This window comes from Aquarana catesbeiana, linkage group LG09, assembly GCF_042186555.1.
Source record: "Aquarana catesbeiana isolate 2022-GZ linkage group LG09, ASM4218655v1, whole genome shotgun sequence".
Lineage (NCBI taxonomy): Eukaryota > Metazoa > Chordata > Amphibia > Anura > Ranidae > Aquarana > Aquarana catesbeiana.
In genome coordinates, this window is record NC_133332.1 from 42,921,713 (window position 1) to 42,947,292 (window position 25,580).

Consider the following 25,580-nt stretch of genomic DNA (forward strand, 5'->3'; position numbering starts at 1 on the left):
CTCCCACTCCCCCATTCATAGCACATGGTGGTAGGCCTAATGGTAACATAACCCCCTAGTAAGACTATAGAACAAGTTAATCAGATTGCACAACAATGCTCTTCATACATAGCCCCAATGTGCCACCATGTATCACATACACTTTAACCACTTCAGCCCCGGAAGGATTTACCCCCTTCCTGACCAGAGCACTTTTTACAATTTGGCACTGCGTCGCTTTAACTGCTAATTGCGCGGTCATGCAATGCTGTAACCAAACGAAATTTGCGTCCTATTCTTCCCACAAATAGAGCTTTCTTTTGATGGTATTTGATCACCTCTGCCGTTTTTATTTTTTGCGCTATACACGGAAAAAGACCGAAAATTTTGAAAAAAAATGATATTTTCTACTTTTTGTTCTAAAAAAAATCCAATAAACTCAATTTTAGTCATACATTTAGGCCAAAATGTATTTGGCCACATGTCTTTGGTAAAAAAAATGTCAATAAGTGTATATTTATTGGTTTGCGCAAAAGTTATAGCGCCTACAAACTAGGGTACATTTTCTGGAATTTACACAGTCTTTAATTTATGACTGCCTATGTCATTTCTTGAGGTGCTAAAATGACAGGGCAGTACAAAACCCCCACAAATGACCCCATTTTGGAAAGTAGACACCCCAAGGAAATTGCTAAGAGGCATGTTGAGCCCATTGAATATTCATTTTTTTTGTCCCAAGTGATTGAATAATGAAAAAAAAAAAAAAAAAATTACAAAAAGTTGTCACTAAATGATATATTGCTCACACAGGCCATGGGCATATGTGGAATTGCACCCCAAAATACATTTAGCTGCTTCTCCTGAGTATGGGGATACCACATGTGTGGGACTTTTTGGGAGCCTAGCCGCATACGGGGCCCCGAAAACCAATCACTGCCTTCAGGATTTCTAAGGGCGTACATTTTTGATTTTACTCCTCACTACCTATCACAGTTTTGAAGGCCATAAAATGCCCAGATGGCACAACCCCCCCCCCAAATGACCCCATTTTGGAAAGTAGACACCCCAAGCTATTTGCTGAGAGGCATGTTGAGTCCATGGAATATTTTATATTTTGACACAAGTTGCGGGAAAGTGACAATTTATTTATTTATTTATTTTTTTTTTGCACAAAGTTGTCACTAAATGATATATTGCTCACACGGGTCATGGGCATATGTGGAATTGCACCCCAAAATACATTCTGCTGCTTCTCTTGAGTACGGGGATACCACATGTGTGGGACTTTTTAGGAGCCTAGCCGCGTACGGGACCCCGAAAACCAATCACCGCCTTCAGGATTTCTAAGGGTGTACATTTTTGATTTCACTCTTCACTGCCTATCACAGTTTCGGAGGCCATGGAATGCCCAGGTGGCACAAACCCCCCCAAATGACCCCATTTTGGAAAGTAGACACCCCAAGCTATTTGCTGAGAGGCATGGTGAGTATTTTGCAGCTCTCATTTGTTTTTGAAAATGAAGAAAGACAAAAAAAAAAATTTTTTTTTTCTTTTTTTAATTTTCAAAACTTTGTGACAAAAAGTGAGGTCTGCAAAATACTCACTATACCTCTCAGCAAATAGCTTGGGGTGTCTACTTTCCAAAATGGGGTCATTTGGGGGGGGGTTGTGCCACCTGGGCATTCCATGGCCTCCGAGACTGTGATAGGCAGTGAAGAGTGAAATCAAAAATTTACGCCCTTAGAAAGCCTGAAGGCGGTGCTTGGTTTTCGGGGTCCCATACGTGGCTAGGCTCCCAAAAAGTCTCACACATGTGGTATCCCCATACTCAGGAGAAGCAACAGAATGTATTTTGGGGTGTAATTTCACATATTCCCATGGCATGTTTGAGCAATATATCATTTAGTGACAACTTTGTGCAAAAAAAAAAAAAAATAATAATAATTTGTCTCTTTCTCGCAACTTGTGTCACAATATAAAATATTCCATGGACTCGACATGCCTCTCAGCAAATAGCTTGGGGTGTCTACTTTCCAAAATGGGGTCATTTGGAGGGGTTTGAACTGTCCTGGCATTTTATGCACAACATTTAGAAGCTTATGTCACACATCACCCACTCTTCTAACCACTTGAAGACAAAGCCCTTTCTGACACTTTTTGATTACATGAAAAAATTATTTTTTTTTGCAAGAAAATTACTTTGAACCCCCACACATTATATATTTTTTTAAAGCAAATGCCCTACAGATTAAAATGGTGGGTGTTTAATTTTTTTTTTTCACACAGTATTTGCGCAGCGATTTTTCAAACGCATTTTTTGGGGAAAAAACACACTTTTTTACATTTTAATGCACTAAAACACACTATATTGCCCAAATGTTTGATTAAATAAAAAAGATGATCTTAGGCCGAGTACATGGATACCAAACATGACATGCTTTACAATTGCGCACAAATGTGCAGTGACAACAAAATAAATACATTTTTAAAAGCCTTTAAAAGCCTTTACAGGTTACCACTTTAGATTTACAGAGGAGGTCTACTGCTAAAATTACTGCCCTCGATCTGACCGTCGCGGTGATGCCTCACATGCATGGTGCAATTGCTGTTTACATTTGACGCCAGACCGACGCTTGCGTTCACCTTAGCGCGAGAGCAGGGGGGACAGGGGTGCTTTTTTTTTTTTTTTTTTTTTTTCTTTATTATTTTTTTGCTTTTTTATCTTATTTTAAAACTGTTCCTTTCATTTTTTTTTTTTTTAATCATTTTTATTGTTATCTCAGGGAATGTAAATATCCCCTATGATAGCAATAGGTAGTGACAGGTACTCTTTTTTGAAAAAATTGGGGTCTATTAGACCCTAGATTTCTCCTCTGCCCTCAAAGCATCTGACCACACCAAGATCGGTATGATAAAATGCTTTCCCAATTTCCCAATGGCGCTATTTACATCCGGCGAAATCTAAGTCATAAAATGCTCGTAGCTTCCGGTTTCTTAGGCCATAGAGATGTTTGGAGCCACTCTGGTCTCTGATCAGCTCTATGGTCAGCTGGCTGAATCACCGGCTGCATTCTCAGGTTCCCTGTTGAGACAGGAGAGCCAGAGAAAAACACGGAAGACGGTGGGGGGGGGGCATTCTCTCCCACTGCTTGTAAAAGCAGTCTAGAGGCTAATTAGCCGCTAGGATTGCTTTTACATGAAAGCCGACCGCTGGCTGAAAAGAATGATACCAAGATGATACCTAAACCTGCAAGCATCATTCTGGTATAACCACTCAAAGTCGTGAATGCTGTACCTGAAGACAAAAATATGGTTAACAATAAAGCACAGTAAACGGTAAAGTATAAAAAATTGCAGACCTGAAAAGCAAACATGATAAAACATAATAACAATAAAACATTGCAGAATAGAATACAGTAAAAAAGAGCAGAACAATAGAGAGAATAGAGAGAGAGAGAATAGAGAGAGAACAATAAAACGACAACTATTATTTTTTATTTTATATTTTTGTTTGTGTTTTTTTTTTTTTTTTACACTTTTTTTGTAACTGTAACTTTTATAACTGTAACCGGTTCCAGGTTCGGGTCTCTCAAAATGCGATGGCATCTTGGGAGACCCTGTGAAAGTGTGCCTAGTCTGTGCAATGCTGTACCCTACGCTAATACTCAACTAGTGAATGGTAGCGTTCAAAACATTCACCAATGCAAAGACCAGGATTGTCAGGACAGGAGGGACAATAATAGCGGGTGTCACGCCTATATTCGCGCTTGCTGCAGACACAACATCTTTTTTGGGGGGGGTTCGTTGGGTAGGGGTACTCGGGAGGACATAAAAATGCCTCTCATGCAGCCGACTGCATTTGGTTGGGGATGTGAATGGGGGAAGTACGGGCGCTGCAGAAGTGGTGGGTTCCCAATTAGGATTGGCGAATGCAGCAGGAAGGGCACTATGGGCACGACGGGCCTGTGTTTGTCTTCTTGGTGGCAGCGGGACACTATTTGTGCTTGCCACCTCACCAGCTTGAACTGCACTTATGGGACTCGCCACGTCACCAAGTGTTACTGCAGTGCTGGTTTGACTACGACCGGGGTGTACTAGGCCGCTGGCGCTTGCCAGTTCACCAAAACGCTACCAAAAAAACTGTTAACGATCGCAGGGATCAGGCCTGACTCTGCGAACGCTGCAGTTATGCATTTAGTGTTTTGTAAGTGACAGTGATCGATCGATACTGCACTTGGGTGGGCTGGGCTGGGCCGGGCGGAGGGGCAAAACGCAGGTGCTAGCAGGTATCTGGGCTGATCCCGTTAACACTGCGTTTTTGGGAACCCTAAACTGCTGGGGACGCCAGTATAGATCTGATCGGATCAGATATTGATCAGTTCAGATACTATACCACTAAGGGAGGTGTACGGTGCGTGCGTGGGTGTTAGCGCTACTGGTGCTAACCTGACGCTGCCTGGGGCTGGTGCTTGCCAGTTCACCAAAACGCTACAAATAAAAATGTTAGCGATCGCAGGGATCAGGCCTGACTCTGCGAACGCTGCAGTTATGCGTTTAGTGTTTTGTAAGTGACAGTGATCGATCGATACTGCACTTGGGTGGGCTGGGCCGAGCTGGGCGGAGGGGCAAAATGCAGGTGCTAGCAGGTATCTGGGCTGATCCCGCTAACACTGTGTTTTTGGGAACCCTAAACTGCTGGGGACGCTAGTATAGATCTGATCGGATCAGATATTGATCTGTACAGATACTATACCACTAAGGGAGGCGTATGCTGCGTGCGTGGGTGTTAGCGGTACTGGCGCTTATCTGACGCTGCCTGGGGCGACGCATATCACCGTCGGGTGATCAGGGGGCTAAATCTTTATTCGGTAATAAACGGCGGGTGCCCTGACACTATAAAAAATAAACAAACTAACCAGCGTCACCCGTAACAGTTATACGGTGATCAGTGGTGAAAGGGTTAACTAGGGGGCAATCAAGGGGTTAAAACATTTATTTGGTAGTATATGGGGGTCCCTGTCGCTATAAAACGCTGACGGCGAACCTAAATATTTATGTCCCTAACTAGCGTCACCAGCGACACTAATACAGCGATCAGAAAAATGATCGCTTAGCGACACTGGTGACAGGGGGTGATCAAGGGGTTAAAACTTTATTAGGGGGGGTTAGGGGGGTACCCTAGACCTACAGGGGGCCTAACACTCACTGCCCTGACACTGTAACTGTCACAAACTGACACCAATACAGTAATCAGAAAAAAAAAAAAAAAAAAACCTGCTTGGTGTCAGTTTGTGACGGGGGGGGGGTGATTGGGGGGGGATCGGGGGGCGATCGGGGGGGGGAATCGGGGTGTTTAGTGTGCCTGGCATGTTCTACTGTGTGTAGTGTTGGTGCACTTACATTGCAGTCTTCTCTCCTCGGCCCGGAACGGAAAATACCGAGCCGAGGAGAGATGACATCATTTCCTCTGCCTCTGTGTACAATACAGAGGCAGGGAAATGATCCCATTGGCTGAGAGCGATCGCGAGGGGGGGGCCACGAATGGATGGCCTCCCCCTCACCTCCGATCGCCGGGGGAGATTTGCCGACCGCCGCAGGCACCGGGGGGGGGTCCGATCGGACCCCCCACCCGCGGGCAGGCAAGGACGTACATATACGTCCTTTTGCCTGCCCGTGCCGCTCTGTCGACGTATATAGTCGTGCGGCGGTCGGCAACTGGTTAATAGATACTGTTTTTTTTAGTTGTTTCCTTTGTAATTAGAACAACAAAAAACAAAAACAAAAGCAAAAAAAAAAAAAAAAATTCTCATTTCTTTTTGAGTGGCTTAAGGCCTCATGCAAACGGACGTTCTTGCAGCTGCCTTTCTGAACGTTTTTTGCAGCCCAAAAACGCCCATCCACGTTAGTCTATGGCTTCATGCCCACCTAGGCATCCCAGAGCTGCAAATGGCATAGGCATTTCTAAGCTGAAAAAAAACTCCAGGACCAATGGGTTCTGAGAGACGTTTTTCAGCTGCAAAAACACTCTAACGCTGACAAACGCTCAAAAACACTCAAAAACGTCGCTCACCAACGTCTTTCAGCGTTTTTGATCCATTGATAAAAAAACGCTAACGCGGAAAAATGCTATACAAACGCTAATAAACGCCAAAAAAACGCTATTGCAAAAATGTTGAAAAAAACTAAAAAAAGTTTTAAGAAAATATCTCCAAAGATACTGGCATTTTCATAACGCTATTTTATCATCCCGTGTGCATCAGGCCTAATAGTTGATAATCTGGGTTTGATCCCATCCTGACTAAATTAATTGTCAATGTTATATGTAGCAATAACATTTGGTGGAGCTGCTGGTTTAAGCGGGCTTGTTACCTTCACTCTCGACACCTGTTTCACTGGCACCGGGTCTAGGGTTCCGTTGAGTTTACCTCCGAACGATATAAGCACCAAACACTTGAGTATTTTTTCCAAAGCTTTAATAAACGAACAAGGGAAGTAGCAGGAAAGAGGTAGAAGGGAAGCTGCAGGGAAGCTATAAAATACTACTGCATAACTCAACTAAAAAAAATTCATAAGTTCTTTGAAATTTCATTGATGGTCATACCCATGGCATACTACAGGGGGTATTAGAAAAACAAAAACAAAAAAAAGAGGGGGGGGGGCAAGAGAAAGGGAATTTACAGTTGATTTGTTATTTATTGTTGCTTATGGAACTCTTCACTCCCCCCCCCCCCGGTTAATAGTCCTTGTTGCAGCTATTACAGCTGGCAGGCTAGTCTCAGCACTTGATAAGGCCATTGCTTCAGTCCTTTCATCAACTCCCAAACGTTCAGCTCTCTTAAATGGTGTATAAGTCTGTGGCCATGTTATTGTTGGAAGGTCTGGCAAACCAAAGATTTTTTGTATAGCGGGGATATCGGATGGATCACGTATATTAAACCACCTGCCATCTTTCTTGATTTTATTACAAATCATGTAATAAATAGACAGATGTCCTATTTAGGTTAACTTGACCTTTTTCTCTAGCCTTCCTCATAATCTCCTCCTTCTCTCTATAGAAATGTACACAACAAATAATATCTCTTGGTTTGATTGAATCTATATTTCTAGGTCCTAAAGCCCGATGAACTCTATCAAGTTCTATATTTGATGTCTCAGGTTTTTCCAGCAAAAAGTTGAATATTTTTTTGACTGTTAACATAAGGTCCTCGGTACCTGGTATCTCTGGTACCCCCCTAATACGGATATTGTTCCTCTTATTACGATTTTCCTGGTCCTCCAATAATTGGAACAATGTATGGATGTGTGCCTCTTGTGTATCTAAACGTTGTTCTTGTGATTGTAGTGAGCCCGTCAAGACATCTAAGGACTGCTCCAACTCTACAGTCTTTACCCCTGTTGCCCGCAGCTCCATTTTAACAGATTGAAGCCCTTTGTGATAACCCTGTTCCAAACGTTGCACAAAAGCCTCCATGTCATTGCGAGTAATTGGTGCGCAAAGATATTCCCTTAGATCTCCCTCCTCTAAACTCAGAGCAGATCTTTTCTCTACCTCTCCCTCTAAACCTCCCTCTAAACCTCCAGCTGCTTTTATATCATATTTAACCCCAGCTGAAGAAAGGGTAGTGGAGATAGGGGAGGAAAGAGGTGAGGGAGACTCTATAGGATCAATCACATTTATATTTGCTGCGCTTGCTGTGTTTAATATAACTGATGCTGATGCACTTGTTCCACTTACCGCACCTAACCCAGCGGGGTTCAGGGGTTCAGGTGGAGCCATAGATGAAGGCTGCGCTCTCATGGCACTTATAGCAGCTGTTGGAAACGGAGCTGGTAGAAACGGAGTTGAAGCCGGTGATTGCAGGGGAACACAAGCGGGAACACAAGCGGGGACACAAGCTGGGACACAAGCTGGGACACAAGCGGCTTCTCTGCAGCCTCCCAACTCTAGCTTTGATGTGCGGGAACGAGTCCGCCCACCAACAGGGAAGAACTCTAGGATGCCTTGCTGGCTGGTAGATACCATAGATACTGTAGATACCGTGGTAGCTGTAGGCGGATGGCTCGATAAGTTGGATACACTTCGCCTTCTCCTCCGTCCCATGGAACCCCATGGGGGGAGAGAGAAAAGCCGTAGGTTGCCAATAGATCACTGGTAATAGCGCTGGTTTTGCAGTGGGTTACCACAGGGTATGATCATGTGCAGACAGCCACAGATGAACAGTGTGAACACTGTGAACTACCAGAGTAGGTATCGCACAGCACAGCACAGGAAATAGAGCAAAGATTGCAAGGACAGCTGGGACTTTCACCTGCCGATCTCAGGTGATGCTTCTGCGGATCAGTGGGGAATCATTAGATCTCCAGAAACACAAGATCTCCATCTTCCCCTCTGACAGAACAGCATTCTGTCAGCCTCGGAAATGATCAGTGGGTCCTGGTGGACATTGCATGCGCGCCCCCGACCCCAAGAAAGAAACCATGTACAGGTACGTGATTTTGCACTGAAGGGCTGCCCTGCCGCAGTATATATGCGTGGGGTGGTCCGGAAGCAGTTAATCCTAGATTTTGCTTTATTTTTATTACAGTGTATGTAAACCCTAACTATTAAATCTGTTACTTGCTTCTGTTTGCTCTATGAAATCCTATACAGTAGGTTGACATACAAGACAAATATAGGAAGTAAGATGGAGTTTCAGTTCCCCCTTAGTTCTAATGTGAGCTAGAGATTGCAGCTCCAAAATAATACTGTACAAGTGGAAGTGTGCCAAGTGAGATGCTTTAGAAATACTGTATATGCAAAATTAACCTCCGAAGTTAAAGAGTAACTCCACTTTTATGGGAAAAAAATAGCAATAAATAATAATAATATAACACATACAATTGCTACACAAGCCACATTGTAAATTAATGTTATTAACCACTTGCCGACTGCCACACACACATAAATGTCGGCAGAATGGCAGAGGCAGGCAAATGGGCATACCTGTACGTCCTTTTAAATTTGCTGCCTATCGCGCGCGCCTGCCGCGCGCTGCGAGAGCGTGCCCGGGGGTCCCGCAAACTCAATGTTTGCCGGCGGCCCGCGATTGCGGCGAGGAGAGGCAGAGCAGGGAGATGCCTATGTAAACAAGGCATTTCCCTGTTCTGCCTAGCAACATGACAGGGATCTACTGCTACCTGTCATCAGGAGCAGTGATCGCTGTCATGTGATTGGAAGCCCCTCCCCCCACAGTTAGAATAACTCCCTAGGACACACTTAACCTCTTGATCGCCCCCTAGTGTTTAACCCCTTCCCTGCCAGTGTCATTTATACAGTAATCAGGGGTTATTTGTAGCTCTCTATAAATGACAATGGTCCCAAAATAGTGTCAAAAGCATCCAATGTGTCTGCCACAATGTCTCAGTCCCGATAAAAATCGCAGATCACCGCCATTACTAGTAAAAAAAAAAAAATTAAAATGCCATAAATCTATCCCCTATTTTGTAGACGCTATAACTTAATGCGCAAACCAATCAATATACACTTATTGTGATTTTTATTTTTTTTTTTTTTTTTTTTACCAAAAATATGTAGAAGAATATCGGCATAAACTTTATATATTTTTTGAGGATATTTATTATAGCAAAAAGTTAAAAATACTGCTTTTTTTTCAAAATTGTCGCTCTTTTTTTGTTTATAGCGCAAAAAATAAAAACCGCAGAGATGATCAAATACCACCAAAAGAAAGCTCTATTTGTAGGAAGAAAAGGCTGTCAATTTTGTTTGGGTACAGCGTCGTACGACCGCGCAATTGTCAGCTAAAGCGACGCAGTGCCGAATCACAAAAAATGCTCTAGTCAGGAAGGTGGTAAATCCTTTCGGGGCTGAAGTGGTTAAAAATTCCCTTTCCTTTTCAATCTGCAGCACTAATTTTCCGTAAAATTCAATGCAATATGGGAACCTGGAGGCATTCTGTAACCATTGGTGTACAGAACGACCATAAAAATGTAATTTTCTGTTTGTGTGATACACGTCAAATTTTAGGCATCCTCTGCAACAAAAAATTTATTTTTGGTTGGATAATCCCAAAGGGTCAATCTAACTTTCCTCATTAGAACCATGCAAGTGCATCAGCTGATTATTAACCATTCAGGTTACTCTGCACACAACATACAGCATTTTCTTAAGATTTCAATAAACAAAGTTTATCAAAGTCCTTGAAATGTACATTGATCACTCAGAGGGGATTATTTTTTTTCTCAACAAAAGTGGAGTTTACAATTTAAAGTGTACAGTATCATTTACCTGCCCATCACTACTGAAGGTGGTGTCAGAGAGGAAGAGGGCTCAGATTGTCGGAGTTGCAGGCTGTACCAGATCTGTGTCGCTGTCAGATGCGTAGAGCAGAGAACTGAGGATCACAGAACAGAAACCAAGCAAAGGAACACCTTGGTACCGAAATAGGTTACAGGTACTAGGTTGAGGCCCTAGCCAAGGTCAGGCAGTGGAGGATCGGATCAGAAGACAAAAGCACAAACTGAGGTCAGGAACAGCCAAGCAGCATAGTACCAGATCAGGAGGCAAGGACGTAGAAACAAGCCAAAGTCAGAAACAGCTGTTCACAATAGGCCATGGTCACAAAAAAGAGGCAACAGTCCAGAGGCAGGTCTGGAGGCAAGCTGGGTTATAGATGGTAAGACAAAATCAGCAGATCAAGTTTAAAGTAAGCTGGAGCAAGCTGAAGACAAATTAACAACTTCCTTCTGCAGTTCTTCCGTTTATAGCCAAAAGCAATGCATGTTATTTTTGCACCTACTCATTATTGCACATCTAGCATTTTCCCTATACACAGAGGTATGGGCAGAGTTATGCATACGTTCATACACCTGCACTGGTTTTCTTTTACTTATGTGACACTCAGGGGTTAATTAACTAAAACAAAATCTGGAGAGTGCAAAATCTGGTGCAGCTCTGCATAGAAACCAATCCAGTTTTTTTTGTCAAAGCCTAATTGAACAAACTGAAGTTAGAAGCTGATTGGCTACCATGCACAGCTGCACCAGATTTTGCACTCTCCAGTTTTAGTAACTCAGCCCACAGGGTCATTTTGACAAAATAGGATATCTGTACAAAAAAAAAAAAAAAAAAGTGTTCATGTACGTACCTTTCCCGTGGCCTATGTATTGAAAAGCCTCCACTTCTCCTCTTCCCAGCCACTGCAAGTATTCAACCAGGGCCGGTGCTACCACTAGGCAAACTAGGCAGCCGCCTAGGGCGCCCAGCCACTGGTGTTCCTACTCTCTTCTCTCTGCAGTAAGCGACTAAGTCTCAGCATCAGCAGGCAGTCACCGCTCCATTCGCACATGGTCAGAGGCGCAGCAGCGGCAGGGGACTGTGTCTGTGTCCTGACTCCCAAATGAAAGGAAGCAGCCAAACATTCATTGATGAGCACTGGTAGGTTGCATTGAAGGGGGCTGGTGAGGCTGCATTTGATGGACGCTGGTGAGGCTACATTTGATGGGCGCTGGTGAGGCTACATTTGATGGGCGCTGGTGAGGCTACATTTGATGGGCGCTGGTGAGGCTACATTTGATGGGCGCTGGTGAGGCTGCATTTGATGACCCCTGATGAGGCTGCATTTGATGGGTGCTGGAGAGGCTGTATTTGATGGGCGCTGGTGTGGATGCATTTATGGGTGCTGGTAGGCTGCATTGATGGCAACTGGTGAGGCTGCATTTGATGGGCCCTGGTGTGGCTGCATTTATGTGCGCTGGTGAGGCTGCATTGATGAGCACTGGTGAGGCTGCATTTGATGGGTGCTGGTAGGCTGCATTAATGGGAGCTGGTAGGCTGCATTAATGGGAGCTGGTAGGCTGCATTGATGGGCGCTGGTGAGGCTGCATTGATGGGTACTGGTGAGGCAGCATTTGATGGGTGGTGGTGGGCTGCATTTGATGGGCGCTTCATTAAAAAGGTGGGGTTTACATGGGCAGGGAAAAAGGGGTGGAGTCAATCAATGGGGGGGCGGCAAAATGAGGTTTTCGCCTGGGGTGTCAATCCTTGCACCAGCCCTGTATTCAACCCTCATATGAGTTGAATACTTGCTCCCCCACCAGCTGCTGTGGTTTCTCCCACCAGCTTATACATCTTGTAGTGACATATGAGCCAATGGAAGGAACCACAGCAGCCGGAGGAGGAACAAGTATTCTACTTAGAATACTTGCAGCAGGTGGAGATCGGAGCAGAAGCATTTTCTCCAATATGTAGGTTGCCCTACGCAAGATGTATACTGTTGTATACATCTTGCATCTTATTGAAGGTAAGCATATAAACACCTCCTATGCAGATGCCCTATTTTTTTTTTAATAATTGCCCTGTGGTAAAAGGGTTTAAGGAAAATGTATTTATTAGCTTACAGAAACCCTGTCGACCAACAAAGATTGCAGGTGAAAATTCAGAAACATCTAGTATTTAAAGAAAAGTCCGAAGCAAAAAATAAAATGCATAGGCGTAGGGCTGACATGACAGCGTTAAGAGGGGATGGAAATAGAGGAATGGGTGGTAGTTTGGGTGCCGAGTGGGAGGGGACATAGAGGAGTTAAATAAGGTCCCCACCCATGATGAGTCATCACAGCGTGGGGGAAAGTTGAGAGAACAGCTCAGCATGGCTGATGTGGAGAGGATCTTGGCCCAGCTGCGGGAAGAGGTGGCGGTGCGGGGGGTGTCTTGGCTACAGGACACACTGGGGACTGTCTCACAAGGCTCTGAGCCTTTGTCAGGTACGCGGGGACGGAGGTCCAGACCGCGGTTCTCCCCGGATCGCCATGCGGGATCGCAGCGGAGGGCGGGCGGTAGTGATGCTGGGACCCTGTCGGGTCCGGCGGTGAAGCGTGCGGCGGTTGGGGCCAGGGGGAGCTCGTCGATCATTCCAGGACAGCAGGGGGATCGGTGAATTCTCAGCAACAGGGCCCATTGGCGAATGCGCGGCCTACAAGACGCAGGGAAAGCGTGAGCACGGGCCCCGCCCCCACCCCCAGGAGGCAATCACATGATACAGGACATACAATGCAGAGGGCAATGGCGGCGGTCCCTGGGCTTTCCAATACTGCAGCAGGGGACCGGAGTAGGAGCGATCGAGGGAGGCGGTCAGGATTGGCACCCGGGAGAGCGGAGGCTGGCGGGACTGAGGGACAATGCACTGGTCCTGGCAAGGCTGTCCAGAAATCTTCAAAGGGCTATGCTGCACGGAGGCAGGGTCGGATGTCGGCAGCTCCAGCGGCAACCAGGTCTGTCTCGCCTGGTGGGCTGTCATCTAAAGAGGAGGTTGGATCGGAGCTCCGGTCCCCGGGAGAACAGTCCGGGTCGGAAGAAGAGGCGGGTCCACTTACCGGGAGTGTGCGGTCTGAGGAAAATGGACGGTCGCCTAATGGGTCCACACCTGTGCAGCCCGGTAAGTTACCTTCATCTATACCTATTGTGGGATTGCCTGGTACTGTAGGGGTTGGTGGTAGCCTAGGTGGGACCGACCTGGGTGCGGGGGGTTGTGGGACCATCCAGGGGGTCTGCCGGGTTATTGGGTTTTTTGGCGGGTATAAAGAAATTGGAAAATGCAGAAAGAGTCACCGCGGGGCCAGCGTCAGCATGGGTCCCACCAGTTTGGGGGCCGTGGAGGCCAGTGCAGCTGGAGGGAGCTCAGTGGTGCAGGCAGCTGTGCCTGCAGTCCCCGCGCCCGCTGTGGAGTCAGCGGTAAGTAGTTCCCCGCAGGGGATGTCAAAGGGGGCAGAGGGGAGGCAGGACATTGTCAGGTTGGGCGATGCAGCAAAATGCGAGGTATATGTCTGCTATGAAGGACCGCTGGGAGCTCATCTGAAACAAGAGGTGCAGGAAAAGCTGTGAAAGGGTGAGTATGTTGAGATATTTTCCCTGCTGCCTTTAGAAAAATTAAACTTGGACAGGGTAAAACCAGATGATTCAAAGAAGGAGGATCAGGAGAAAAGGAGGCACCGGTTGATCCCGAGGACATTTCTGAGAAACTAAACAAGGAGGTTGCTTTGGGGAGAATGGGGGGTCCGTTCCCATCACCTCCTTTTGCCGATTTGGTAGTATCCCCATTGAGGGTGGTACCAAAGAAGGAACGCAACAAGTTCAGGCTCATTCATCACCTGTCTTTTCCGAAGGGAGGATCGGTGAATGATGCGATTGATCAGATGGCTTGCTCGGTGTCTTACACCTGCGGTGGGGTGGGTGCGACGTTACGGCAAGGGAGCGTTGATGGCCAAGGCAGATGTGGAGTCTGCTTTTAGGCTTCTTCCGGTTCACCCGGATAGTTTCTGGTTGCTGGGATGCCATTGGAATGACCAATTTTATGTTGACCAATGCTTGCCGATGGGTTGCTCCATATCGTGCGCATTGTTTGAACAATTCAGCTCTTTTGTTGAATGGGTAGTACGGGATGTGTCAGGCATGAATTCGATCATTCATTATTTGGATGATTTCCTTTGCATAGGTTCAGCTGATTCCAGAATCTGCGCAGTGCTCCTGGCGAAATTGGAGCACATTGGCGCCTGAGAAGACTGAGGGACCTAGCACGGTCATCATTTTTCTGGGCATTGTCTTAGATTCGGTGGCAATGGAATGCAGGTTACCAGAGGATAAGTTAGCGGATTTAAAGAAGGAAATCACAAGTATGATTGGGTTGCGCAAAGTTCAGCTTTGAGGGCTGCAATCGCTATTGGGTAAGTTGAATTTTGCATGCCGCATTCTGCCAATGGGAAAGGTTTTTTGCCGCAGGCTTGCGGCAAGTACGGCTGGAATTCAGTCCCCAAGACGCTATGTAAGACTGGGAAAAGAGCACAGGGATGACTTGAAGGTATGGCATACCTTCTTGGAGTCTTTTAACGGACAGGCGCTATGGATGTCAGAACCGGTTAGCAATTTTGACCTCGAACGGTTTACTGATGCGGCCGGTTCCACAGGTTACGGGGTGTTCTTCCAGGGGCAGTGGAGTGCGGGTCCGTGGCCGCAGGCCTGGATTGAAGCAGACTTTACAAAGAACCTAGTGCTGTTGGAACTGTTTCCGGTGGTGCTAGCGGTGGAATTGTGGGGTGCGGCGTTTAGGGATCGGAAGGTGCGGTTTCATGGGGACAACTTGGGTGTGGTGCAAGTGATCAACAGGATTACGGCATCGTCTCCGTCAGTGGTTAGGTTGCTACAACACTTAGTTTTGATATGTTTGCAACTGAATGCTTAGATGCATTGCTTCATGCAGTACACCTCCCGGGTGTAGAAAATGTTATAGCTGATGCGCTGTCTCGCTTCCAGTTGGACAGGTTCCGCGAGTTGGCGCCGGAGGCGGAGCAGCAAGGGGTGCCTTGTCCCGAATGATTTTGGGGGATAGCATTGGCCTCATCGCCGGATGGATCAGGAAGTCGGTAAGTGAGGCGACATGGTCTGCGTACTCGAAAGTATGGCGTGAGTGGCTGGCGTTTGTGCAAGAGGTGGGTGAAGAGTCGGTTGATGGTTCGGTGGGGCTCCTGGTGTTGTATTATATTGCAAGAATGATGGAGGAGGGAGTGTCTGCATCAGTATTGCATAAAAATTTAGCGGGTTTAGCGTTTTTGTTCAAATTACAAGGTCACCCTGACTTTACAAAGGATTTTTGGGTGAGGCAGGCGCTGAAAGGTTATCGGCGATCGGTGGTTCGTACGGATGCCAGGAGACCGATTGAGATTTTGAAGGGTATTGTAGCACAGTTGGGGGGGTGTATTCCTCGGAATACGAGTGTACCATGTTTACGGCGGCTTTTTGCTGTTTTTTTTTGGGGCATTCCGTATCGGGGAGTTGGTTAATCCGTCCAAGAAAGTGCACGGAGGGATTGGGATTCAAGAGGTGCAATGTGAAAAAGAAGGTTTGTTGTTATTTTTCCGTAGGTCAAAGACGGATCAAATGGGAAAAGGGAGGTTGGTGCATGTTTTTCCAGTGCCGGGTTCGACATTGTGCCCGGTGGAAGCAGTTAAGGGATTTATGGGTACCCGCCCCGGGGGGGGGGCCTTTTTGGTGCATTTGGATGGGTCCCCTTTATCGCGTTATCAATTTGTGGCCGTATTTAGAAAATGTTTAAGGGCCTTGGGTTTGGATGAGAAGGAATTTTTGTCTCATTCCTTTCGGATAGGGGCTGCGACAGAAGCGGCTACAAATGGGATGGATGCAGAGGCAGTAAAACGCATTGGGCGGTGGGAATCGTGGAGGTTCCAGTTATATGTTAAGCCTCATCTTGTGGTGGGACTGTGAATTGTTCGCTGGGAAGGAATTTTCAGTTGGAGGGTAGGTTACAGAATATTAGTGGTCATGGTATTGTTTTTGTTATCTTCTAATTACAGGTTCGGCGGCAGGTCTGGTCTGGATAATGGGCCATTCCTTTGTGTGCTGGGGGGGCCAGTAGGGGAGATGTCAGATATGAAGGTAGGCAGTTGGTTTTTACTATGCCGGAGGCCTGCATTCGGTGGTTTGGGTTTCCCGGGCATGCTGTAGGGTAGATTGGTTTCTGAGGTGCACCGATACGCACAGAGGGACAGGGCACCTGACTTCTTAGTTTTTCACTTGGGGGGCAATGATTTGGGGGTGAGATCTATGGTAGATGTCTCGCGGGATATCAATCAAATTTGATGTTTGGCGGTTGATGCAGGATTTTCCAAAAATGGTCATCGTTTGGTCAGACATGGTGGCTCGAACATCATGGAGGATGGCCAGGTCGGTGGAGGGTGTCAATAGGGCACGGAGAAAAATTAACCAGGAAGTGAGTAAGTTCATGGTGACGCATGGGGGGTTGGCTATTATTCATTTGGAGTTAGAGTTGGAAACTTGGAGGTACCTGAGGAGAGATGGTGTTCATCTAAATGATGTGGGTATTGATCTGTGGGCATTGGGCTTACAGGACGGTATCCAGAGAGCTCTTCGGGTGTGGAGGTGCACCCAAGGGTAAGGTTGTTACCCTTGGGTGCTGTGGCGGGCATTTTGGTCTTTGCAGGGAAGGAAGATATGGCACAAGGAGAATTTCGGGAACTATCGTTGCTATAGGTCCTGATGGTGGTTTCCGGCTAACGGAGGTTAGACGGGAAGTGTTAATGGGGGCACTACGGTCAGTGGTTGTCTCTGAGCCAGCTTGTCGGCTTGAGGCCTATTATTACATTAAGAGAAGGGCCGCAGTGCAATATTGTTATTTTACTGATGATTACGAATTTCCAACGCTAGTTAGAGGAGTTGAATAACAGATGTTTTTGGTTATGTTTTATGTTTCATTTTAAGAGATATATATTTGTTAATAAAATAGGCTGCTACGGCCTTTTATACCCAATCTCGGTCTGGTCTCAATTGTTTAGATTAAGTTTAAGAGATTGGGGTTTTCAGGTAATTGGGAGAATCACATCTGTTATGCAACAGTCAAGAAAAGCCTGGAGCAAAAAATAAAATGCATAGGCGTAGGGCTGACATGACAGGGTTAACAGGGGATGGAAATAGAGGAATGGGTGGTAGTTTGGGTGCCGAGTGGGAGGGGACATAGAGGAGTTAAATAAAGTCCCCGCCCATGATGAGTCATCACAGCGTGGGGGAAAGTTCCCGCCCACCCTCCCTAATTGTTGAAGTTGAACTGGGTAGGTGGTTGTTTTTTCTTTTCTTTTCCTGACAGGTTCGTGAAGTGGATGTCATGGCAGTGGCGGGCGTTTTGGTCTTTGCAGGGGAAGAAAGATATGGCACAAGGAGAATTTCGGGAACTATCGTTGCTATGGGTCCTGATGGTGGTTTCCGGCTAATGGAGGTTAGATGGGAAGTGTTAATCGGGGCACTGCGGTCAGTGGTTGTCTCTGAGCCAGCTTGTCAGCTTGAGGCCTATTATTACAATAAGAGAAGGGCCGCAGTGCAATATTGTTATTTTACTGATGATTACGAATTTCCTGCAGAGACCAACGCTAGTTAGAGGAGGAGTTGAATAACAGATGTTTATGGTTATGTTTTATGTTTCATTTTAAGAGATATATATTTGTTAATAAAGTAGGCTGCTACGGTCTTTTATACCCAATCTCGGTCTGGTCTCAATTGTTTAGATTAAGTTTAAGAGGTTGGGGTTTTCAGGTAATTGGGAGAATCACATCTGTTATACAACAGTCAAGTGCTTACTTTCAGTGCTTTGCCTTTCCCTAAATTTCCTATTTCCCTTTTAGCTGAAAACATTGTGGGCACAGTTGAAGAGGACAATAACACTCTAAACCTTGTTAAACTCATCTGCAATGCAATTATTTCAGATTTGGTCTGGAAAATTTCCACATTAGCATCCTGGGGCTTTTAAATATCAAAGACTCAGAAGTTGGGACACTGGTTGTACTGGGAGGTCATTCTGGAAAGAATAGCTGCAAAGAGAAGTTGTACTGCCCACCCACCCTCATTGGATAATCAGCAGATTGTGATGTAGCTGTTGTTTTTGTCATGTCAGCTTAAGGGGTCTTTAAGGGCTTTTATTTGTTAGGGTTCTTTTGGGGTCTTCGAAACTGTCACAAACTAGGGGCTCATCTGGTGGTGTTATGCTTCCCTTTTGGGGTTGCTGTTGGTTCTAGCAGGGTCCATTGGGGCGGACAGTTTATATACTCAATTCAGAACAGTCCTTGAGGAATTGGGGTGCAGCTGGGGACATGGATGGTGCTTGGTTAGGACATTTGTTAGTGGACACCCAATGAATCTATCCTGGAAACATTTGCCTATCTATATATGATGGTACATGTTACCTGTTTATTGGTATTTATTGAACTGTTAATGGTTGTTAAATAAAGGTTTGCTGTGACCAATTTAAATCCACGTTGTTATTTGGCAGTACAGTGGCAGGGATTGAATTTGATTAATTCATCAGTCATATGTGTGGGAGACATACTGTACTCAGACATAACTTAATTTTCTTTCCCCAGGCTCTATCATGATAACAGCTGCACAGCATTATTATTTCTCAAGTGATCGAGTAATGACCTTCTTGGGCTCCCTGGAGGTGGAAGACATTGAGGTGCTGGCAGCCTACAATGATTCAAGGTTGATTGAATTCAAGCAAAGCTGGTTAAAGAAGAGCCTGACTGATATAGACTGGAAGTTATGCAATATGTTGTTACAACGTTACGTAATGAATTTCCAAAACCATGCAAGAAACATAATTGAGAAATGTGGGATTAAAGGTAATATAGCATATTGTAATAGAAATAGATTGTAATAATTATATTTAGGCATTCAACAGAAAATATGAGGAGCTTCTGGGCAAAGAGACAGTACCTCCTAATAATTAGGACTCCCCCCACCCCACTTCATATTCAATCAGAGCCATTGCCAGCTTGACAGTTCTCTAGCCTAAACAGACAATCATCAGGTCTGAACACTATCCTCTGGGGGTGCAAAGACCTCATTCATCCAGATAGGCACCGATAATAGATCTTACCCAGCAAGGAAGTGCTGGAGAGACAACTATACCTTTCTGAAGCGGGGGAGGTACAGTGGGTATGGAAAAGAATCACCCCCTTTAAAATAATCACATTTTGTTGCTTTGCAGCCTGAGATGAAGACAGACACAGTTTTTGTTTTATAATATCCAAGTGAAAGCTATAACACCAACATGCCAGAAAATTCTAAAATTCAAAAACAGAATCACTGAGTTGGAAAAAGGAGCAGCCCCTTGTGTCAGCATTTTGTTGAACCATCTTTTGTTTAATTATAGCCTTTAGTCTGTTGAGATATGTCTCTACTAACTTTGCACATCAAGGCTTTGCAATATTTGCCCAATCTTCTTTGCAGAACTGCTCAAGTTCAGTTAAATTTGATGGTGACCGCTTGTGGACTGCAGTCTTCAAGTCATTCCACAGATTTTCAATGGGGTTTAAGTCTGGGCTCTGACTAGGCCATGCAAGGACGTTTACCTTTTTCTCCACTGTGTGGTAATTTTTTTCTGTGTGCTTTGGGTCATTGTCATGTTGGAAGGTAAACCTTCTTCCCACTGTATCGCTATTCACTGAATAGGCAGTTGACAGTGCCTATTTAAATGCCCATGACTCAGTACATTGGGATTTTACTGATGGTTTCGAATGACATTGGTCTCACTTCTGAAGAGGACTGGGAACCTTTGACCTGCAAAGCTAATCACAACCAAATGATAGGGAAGAATATCTGTGGGCTAAAGAAAGGAGTACCATGCAAAGTGTGCCACATTGCTGCATTAATTGGTGACCACAGTAAAAGACGAGAGTTCGTGAAGGACATGTCTTTTAGCTTTAATTTACTTTGCAGTGCTCAACATTTGACCACATTACATTTTACAGCCTCAAAGGAAGTTGAAGTTGGAGGACTTTTTTTCAGATTGTAGAGATGCAGTTCTGGGCAGGAAGCAGGTAGCTATAAAATGCACCTGGGGGTTGGGCAATGCCTCCTTGTACCCCCCCAGTCCTCCCATCTTGACTTTTATTATAAAGTTGAAGAGTGGAGGGTCCATTTAAAGGGAAGCTATTATAGTTTTGCAGCAGCAACCTCCTTTCAGGCTAGATGGCGCTCACCAAAACCCCAGATACGGAAAAAATTGTTTTTTCCGGCTCATTCATTTGTGTGTGTACTGTACATTTCAGATTGAGCTATTGAGAACTATAAACAAAAGGATTTTCCAACAGATAAGAACAGAATGTACAGCATGTACATATGAGCCTAGAGCTAGATGAGAAGCAGGAAGACACAAAGAAAGCATACATTTCTATCTGCTGACTTGAAAGAAGACTACATATTATTTATATGGAATATTTTGTTTTTTTCTAGTTGTATGCATTTTCATTTTCTATTATGGCAACAAAACCAATATTCACTCCCTTAAATTAGTATTAAACCTTCACATAAAAAAAAATATTTTTTTGCAGCTTACCAATTGTTAGATGTGGTGGCTGCATTTGTTTTCCTTTTTTAGGCTTTTTTTCCCTTTATTTTCATCTGGTAATCTAAGTCTGTTATTTTTCAACTTCTTTAACAGACCAAGCTATCCAGCAAAAGCAGCAGTTAGGGGGTACATACAAACCATTAACCACTTTCCGCCCGCCCTATGGCAGATTGACGTCCGGGAAGTGGTTCTGCTATCCTGACTCGGCGTCATATGAAATCCAGCAGGATAACATGCCGCACGTCTGCGGGGGCGCGCGTCTCCGGCGGAGGCTCTTTACCACGTGATCAGCCGTGTCCAATCACGGCTGATCACGCTGTCAATAAGAAGAGCCGTTGATCGGCTCTTCCTCACTCGCGTCTGACAGACGTGAGTAGAGGAGAGCCGATCGGTGGCTCTCCTGGCAGGGGGGGTCTGCGCTGATTGTTTATCAGCGCAGCCCCCCCTCAGATCACCACACTGGAAAACCAGGGATCGCCACTAGGACCACCAGGGAAGGGGCAACATGTGGATGGCCATGTATGTACCCCATGGCCATCCACATGTGCCCAGTAAGCCCAATCTGTGCCAATCAGTGCCCACAAATGGGCACTGATTGGCACCATTATGTTGCAGTGATGCCCATCAATGCCACCCTTAGGGGCATCACTGCAAATAACCAGTGTCATCAGTGCCACCCATCAGTGTCCATCGGTGCCACCTGTCAGTGCCCATCCATGCCCATCAGTACCCACCTATCAGTGCCCATCCATGCCCATTTGTGCCAACTATCAGTGCCACCCATAAGTAGCCATCAATGTCAACTATGAGTGCCCATCAATGCCACCTATGAGTGCCCATCAGTGCCGCCTATGAGTGCCCATCGGTGCCACCTATGAGTGCCCATCAGTGCCGCATACCAGTGCCACCTATCAGTGCCCATCAGTGCCACCTATCAGTGCCCATCAGTGCCGCCTATCAGTGCCCATCATCAGTGCCTGTCAGTGCCACCTCATCAGTGCCACCTCATTGGTGCCACTTAATCGGTGCCCATCAGTGCCGCCATATCAGTGCCTGTCAGTGCAGCCATATCAGTGCCTGTCAGTGCAGCCATATCAGTGCCCGTCATTGAAGAAGAAAACGTACTTATTTACAAAAAGTTTAACAGAAACAAAGAAAAACTTGTTTTTTTTCAAAATTTTCGGTCTTTTTTTATTTGTTGCGCAAAAAATAAAAATCGCAGAGGTGATCAAATACCACCAAAAGAAAGCTCTATTTGTGGGAACAAAGTGATAAAAAAATTGTTTGGGTACAGTGTAGCATGACCGCGCAATTGTCATTCAAATTGCGACAGCGCTGAAAGCTGAAAATTGGCCTGGGCGGGAAGGTGTCTAAGTGCCTGGTATTGAAGTGGTTAAACACTGACATGGGGTGCATACCAGGGCCAACTTTTTTTTCATGTAAATGTAAAACCTTTGTTTCAAAATGAAAAAAAAAATGTTGCTGTTACTACTTATAAAGTGTTAGCTGGAGGTTGGCTTGAATTTGTTTAATCAAGTCCATATAAAAAAATCTACTAGTGTGTCCCTTACAATACCCTCCCCCCAGAATGAGAGATGGTGTCTCCATTCCTCTTTCTTCCATCTAGAATGGAGAAACCTAGACAGGAAGTGTGTTACATGCTGGATCACCATTTGAGAATAAAGAAGAAAAAACAAAAAAAACAAACAAACAAATGCAGCCACCGCATTTAGGGATCGGTAAGCTGCAAAATGTAATTGTTTTGTTTTTGAGTTTTATACCGCTTTAAATATTTTATGGTAAATCTAAACTCAAATCAATAAAATTCCATAAGATTTAACATATTGATGTAATTTAAAAAAAGTTGTTTTGAGTGTTTCTAAATCTGCAGCTTTCATTAAAATAATTCCTGGTGATCTGGTCTTAAAGGTCCTTGTTGATGCACTTCCTGTTACAGTATGACAACTGTCTCCCGGTTGTTCTCCTAGGTTGTCAACCTGTTACACACACCCCTGGCGGAGACTACAGACAGCTGTGCAGACACACATTGTGTATCCACTGGTCCACTGTTGTCACTATCAGGAAGCTGGTCTAGAGCAATGATGTGTAGCTAATGGAGCATTAGATAGGAACTGGATGAAATAGGTTGGAGGAGAATGGCAACAATGAGACTTAACGAAGGAAAAAAAAAAATGAGAAAACTGTATTTTATGAAAAAGAAATATTCAGTGGTTTGGTAAAGAGTTTAACTACATCTTGGTATGAACCTGTCCTCAACACATATAGCTACATCAATGTGTGACATTCAAAAGTCTGAAAATATTACAACTTATTTTAACTGGGAATCAATCCACCTCAGGTGCGGTCTTATTCCAGTGCTGGGTGGGATGTTCCTCATCCATGGATGACCTCAAAGATTTGAATTACAAAGTGGCTCTGGATGGAGAAGATCTGGTGTCCATAAATGCTGGAGAGGGAGTGTGGGTCGCTGGCAATTCCCCTTACTCTCAGGATGTACAGAGGATCATGCAGAATGATGAAGTCACAAGGTTGACCACTATTACCTTACTGACGCACCATTGCTACGGGCTGGCCCTTACATTTTCAACTGCGGGGAAGGAAGCATATTCAAGGAAGAGTAAGTACTAACAGCGTATACTTAACTGAAAAACAAAAAATATCATATATTGTCAGGTTTCTTTTTCTGTACTTTCACCTGGTGATATTGCTAGTAACACACCCCCTGTATTAGAGTGGCAACGTTTACTTGCCGTACTGTATCAGGAGTAAGGAAACAAATCAAAATTTTGGATTTTTTTCACTTTTAGCTCCAGTTAAAATGGTCACCAGGACATCTAGAGAAGGTGAATCTGTTGGTGAATAATTACAAAAAATATTTAACACTTATCCATGGGTGTAGCAAAAGGGGTTGCAGGGGTCACAATCGCAATCCCGCCCCTAGCTCCAGGGGGCCCCTGCAGCCTCCCTGTCATATTATCATATCCTCCACAAAATCCAGCTCTGATCTACCCTAGGGCCCCACAGCCACGCTCCAGTGCTGAGCTTCTACTTTGCCTTCCACAGTCCACACCCTTCTGTTCCCATTGGCTGGGGAGAAGCTGTGAGCCATTTCCTGAATGGAGAGGAGCACGAGGTGAGAATAGCCCAGGATGGGGAAGTGTCTGTGCTGTGTGCTGGCAACATCAAATGGTAACCAAGCTCAGCAAGACAAGAGGAGGAGAGTGCCGTCCTGTAGCCACGATGGGACCGATGTCACTGGCGAGGTATGACACTGCTCAGTGTCTCCTAGTCACCAGCTGGGATTCTCTGTACCTCCCCACCCGGGGATGTCTGCCAACACTGACAGAGAAACCTTCAGAAATTGCTAAAACAAATAAACAAATCCCTTAACACCTCCTCGGAGGGGGGGGGGCTGAAGGGCTGCAGGCTCCAGATTTTGTGTCACATGGCTTTGCCCTCCCAGATCTAAGTTGCCCCCCCCAAAGCCCCCTGGCCACTCCCTCCACCCTGCATGCTGTGCCCGGCTGCTGAGCTTCTTTACCATCCATTCCAGCACTCTATACTGTTCCTCCCCCGCAGGGCTGAAATCACATTACTTTACAACACAACCAGTTAGCCATGATCTGCACAGGGTGAATCTGCCTACTGCAACTACACTGCCGATCCGACAAGAGAATTTCACAAGTCAGAAGGGAAACATAAAAGCTAGATACACCCTGTGAAGACTGACAGACTGTGTGTAAAGGAATGTTATTTCAGCCCTGTGTAGTGTGGGGGGAGCTGTATACAGTGCTGGGATAGGAAAGGAGCTCTGCCAAGTGACCTGCCAGGGGCCCCTGTCCTCTGATTCTCCAGCGTTAATCTCTGTCCTCTGATTCTCCAGCCGTAATCCCTGTCCTCTGATGTAAAGAGGAACTCTAGGAACTCAAAACTTTTAAGCCACTTTGAGTATCTTGGCGTGCGGTGGATGTATCTGAATGCACGTTGGAAGTAGTGGGGGAGGGCCCACGTCAACTTTTGCATCAGGGCCCACAAGCTTCAAGCTACGCCTCTGCCCTTATCCAATGCTGAGTCTACAAAGATCTCAAAAGAGGGCACTTGGCACACATTTCTGACCCCATGTCATGTACTCTTTTAACCATCAGCTCCAAGAGGGTGAATTGAGGTTCCATGTTTGTTGGGCATAGTATCACTTTTCAGAGAAGCTAACCTTTCCACATCTAGTAGCAGTGCCAAGTCACCGGTGTATAAATTTGAAAGGAAACCTGACATGGTGGACATATGCAGACTTCTTTTGTTGGCTTCTCTTGCCAATTGCCCAACTGTCATGCTGATGCTTTGGCTTTAACACTAACCAGAACAAATGCATGGATAAGGTATTACGACTTTAATCTGCCAAGTAATTGATCTGAGTTAGTGGCTGAGAAGAAATAAAACCAGACAACTAGCATTTTCAATAGAAGACCTAAAATGGTAGTGTTTCTCTCATGACAAATGTACTCTTATACCGCGTACACACGATTGTTTTTCTCGTCGGAAAAAGATATGACGGCTTTTCCTACGGGAGTTCCGCTCAAGTTTTCCTTGCATACACACGGTCATGCAAAAGTTCGCTGAAATTACGTCAAGAACGCGGTGACTTACAACACTACGACGAGC

The 25,580-nt window shown here is 45.3% G+C and overlaps 1 protein-coding gene across 1 annotated transcript in view; it reads left to right on the forward strand.

Moving 5' to 3' along the window:
- LOC141107549 (antigen-presenting glycoprotein CD1d-like) overlaps window positions 1-25,580 on the forward strand; it is a 49,266-nt gene that overhangs the window by 7,143 nt on the left and 16,543 nt on the right. The window contains exons 2-3 of the mRNA XM_073598364.1: window positions 18,913-19,170; window positions 23,260-23,538. Coding sequence (XP_073454465.1) covers window positions 18,913-19,170; window positions 23,260-23,538 — 537 coding nt within the window. The remainder of the gene's footprint in view (window positions 1-18,912; window positions 19,171-23,259; window positions 23,539-25,580) is intronic.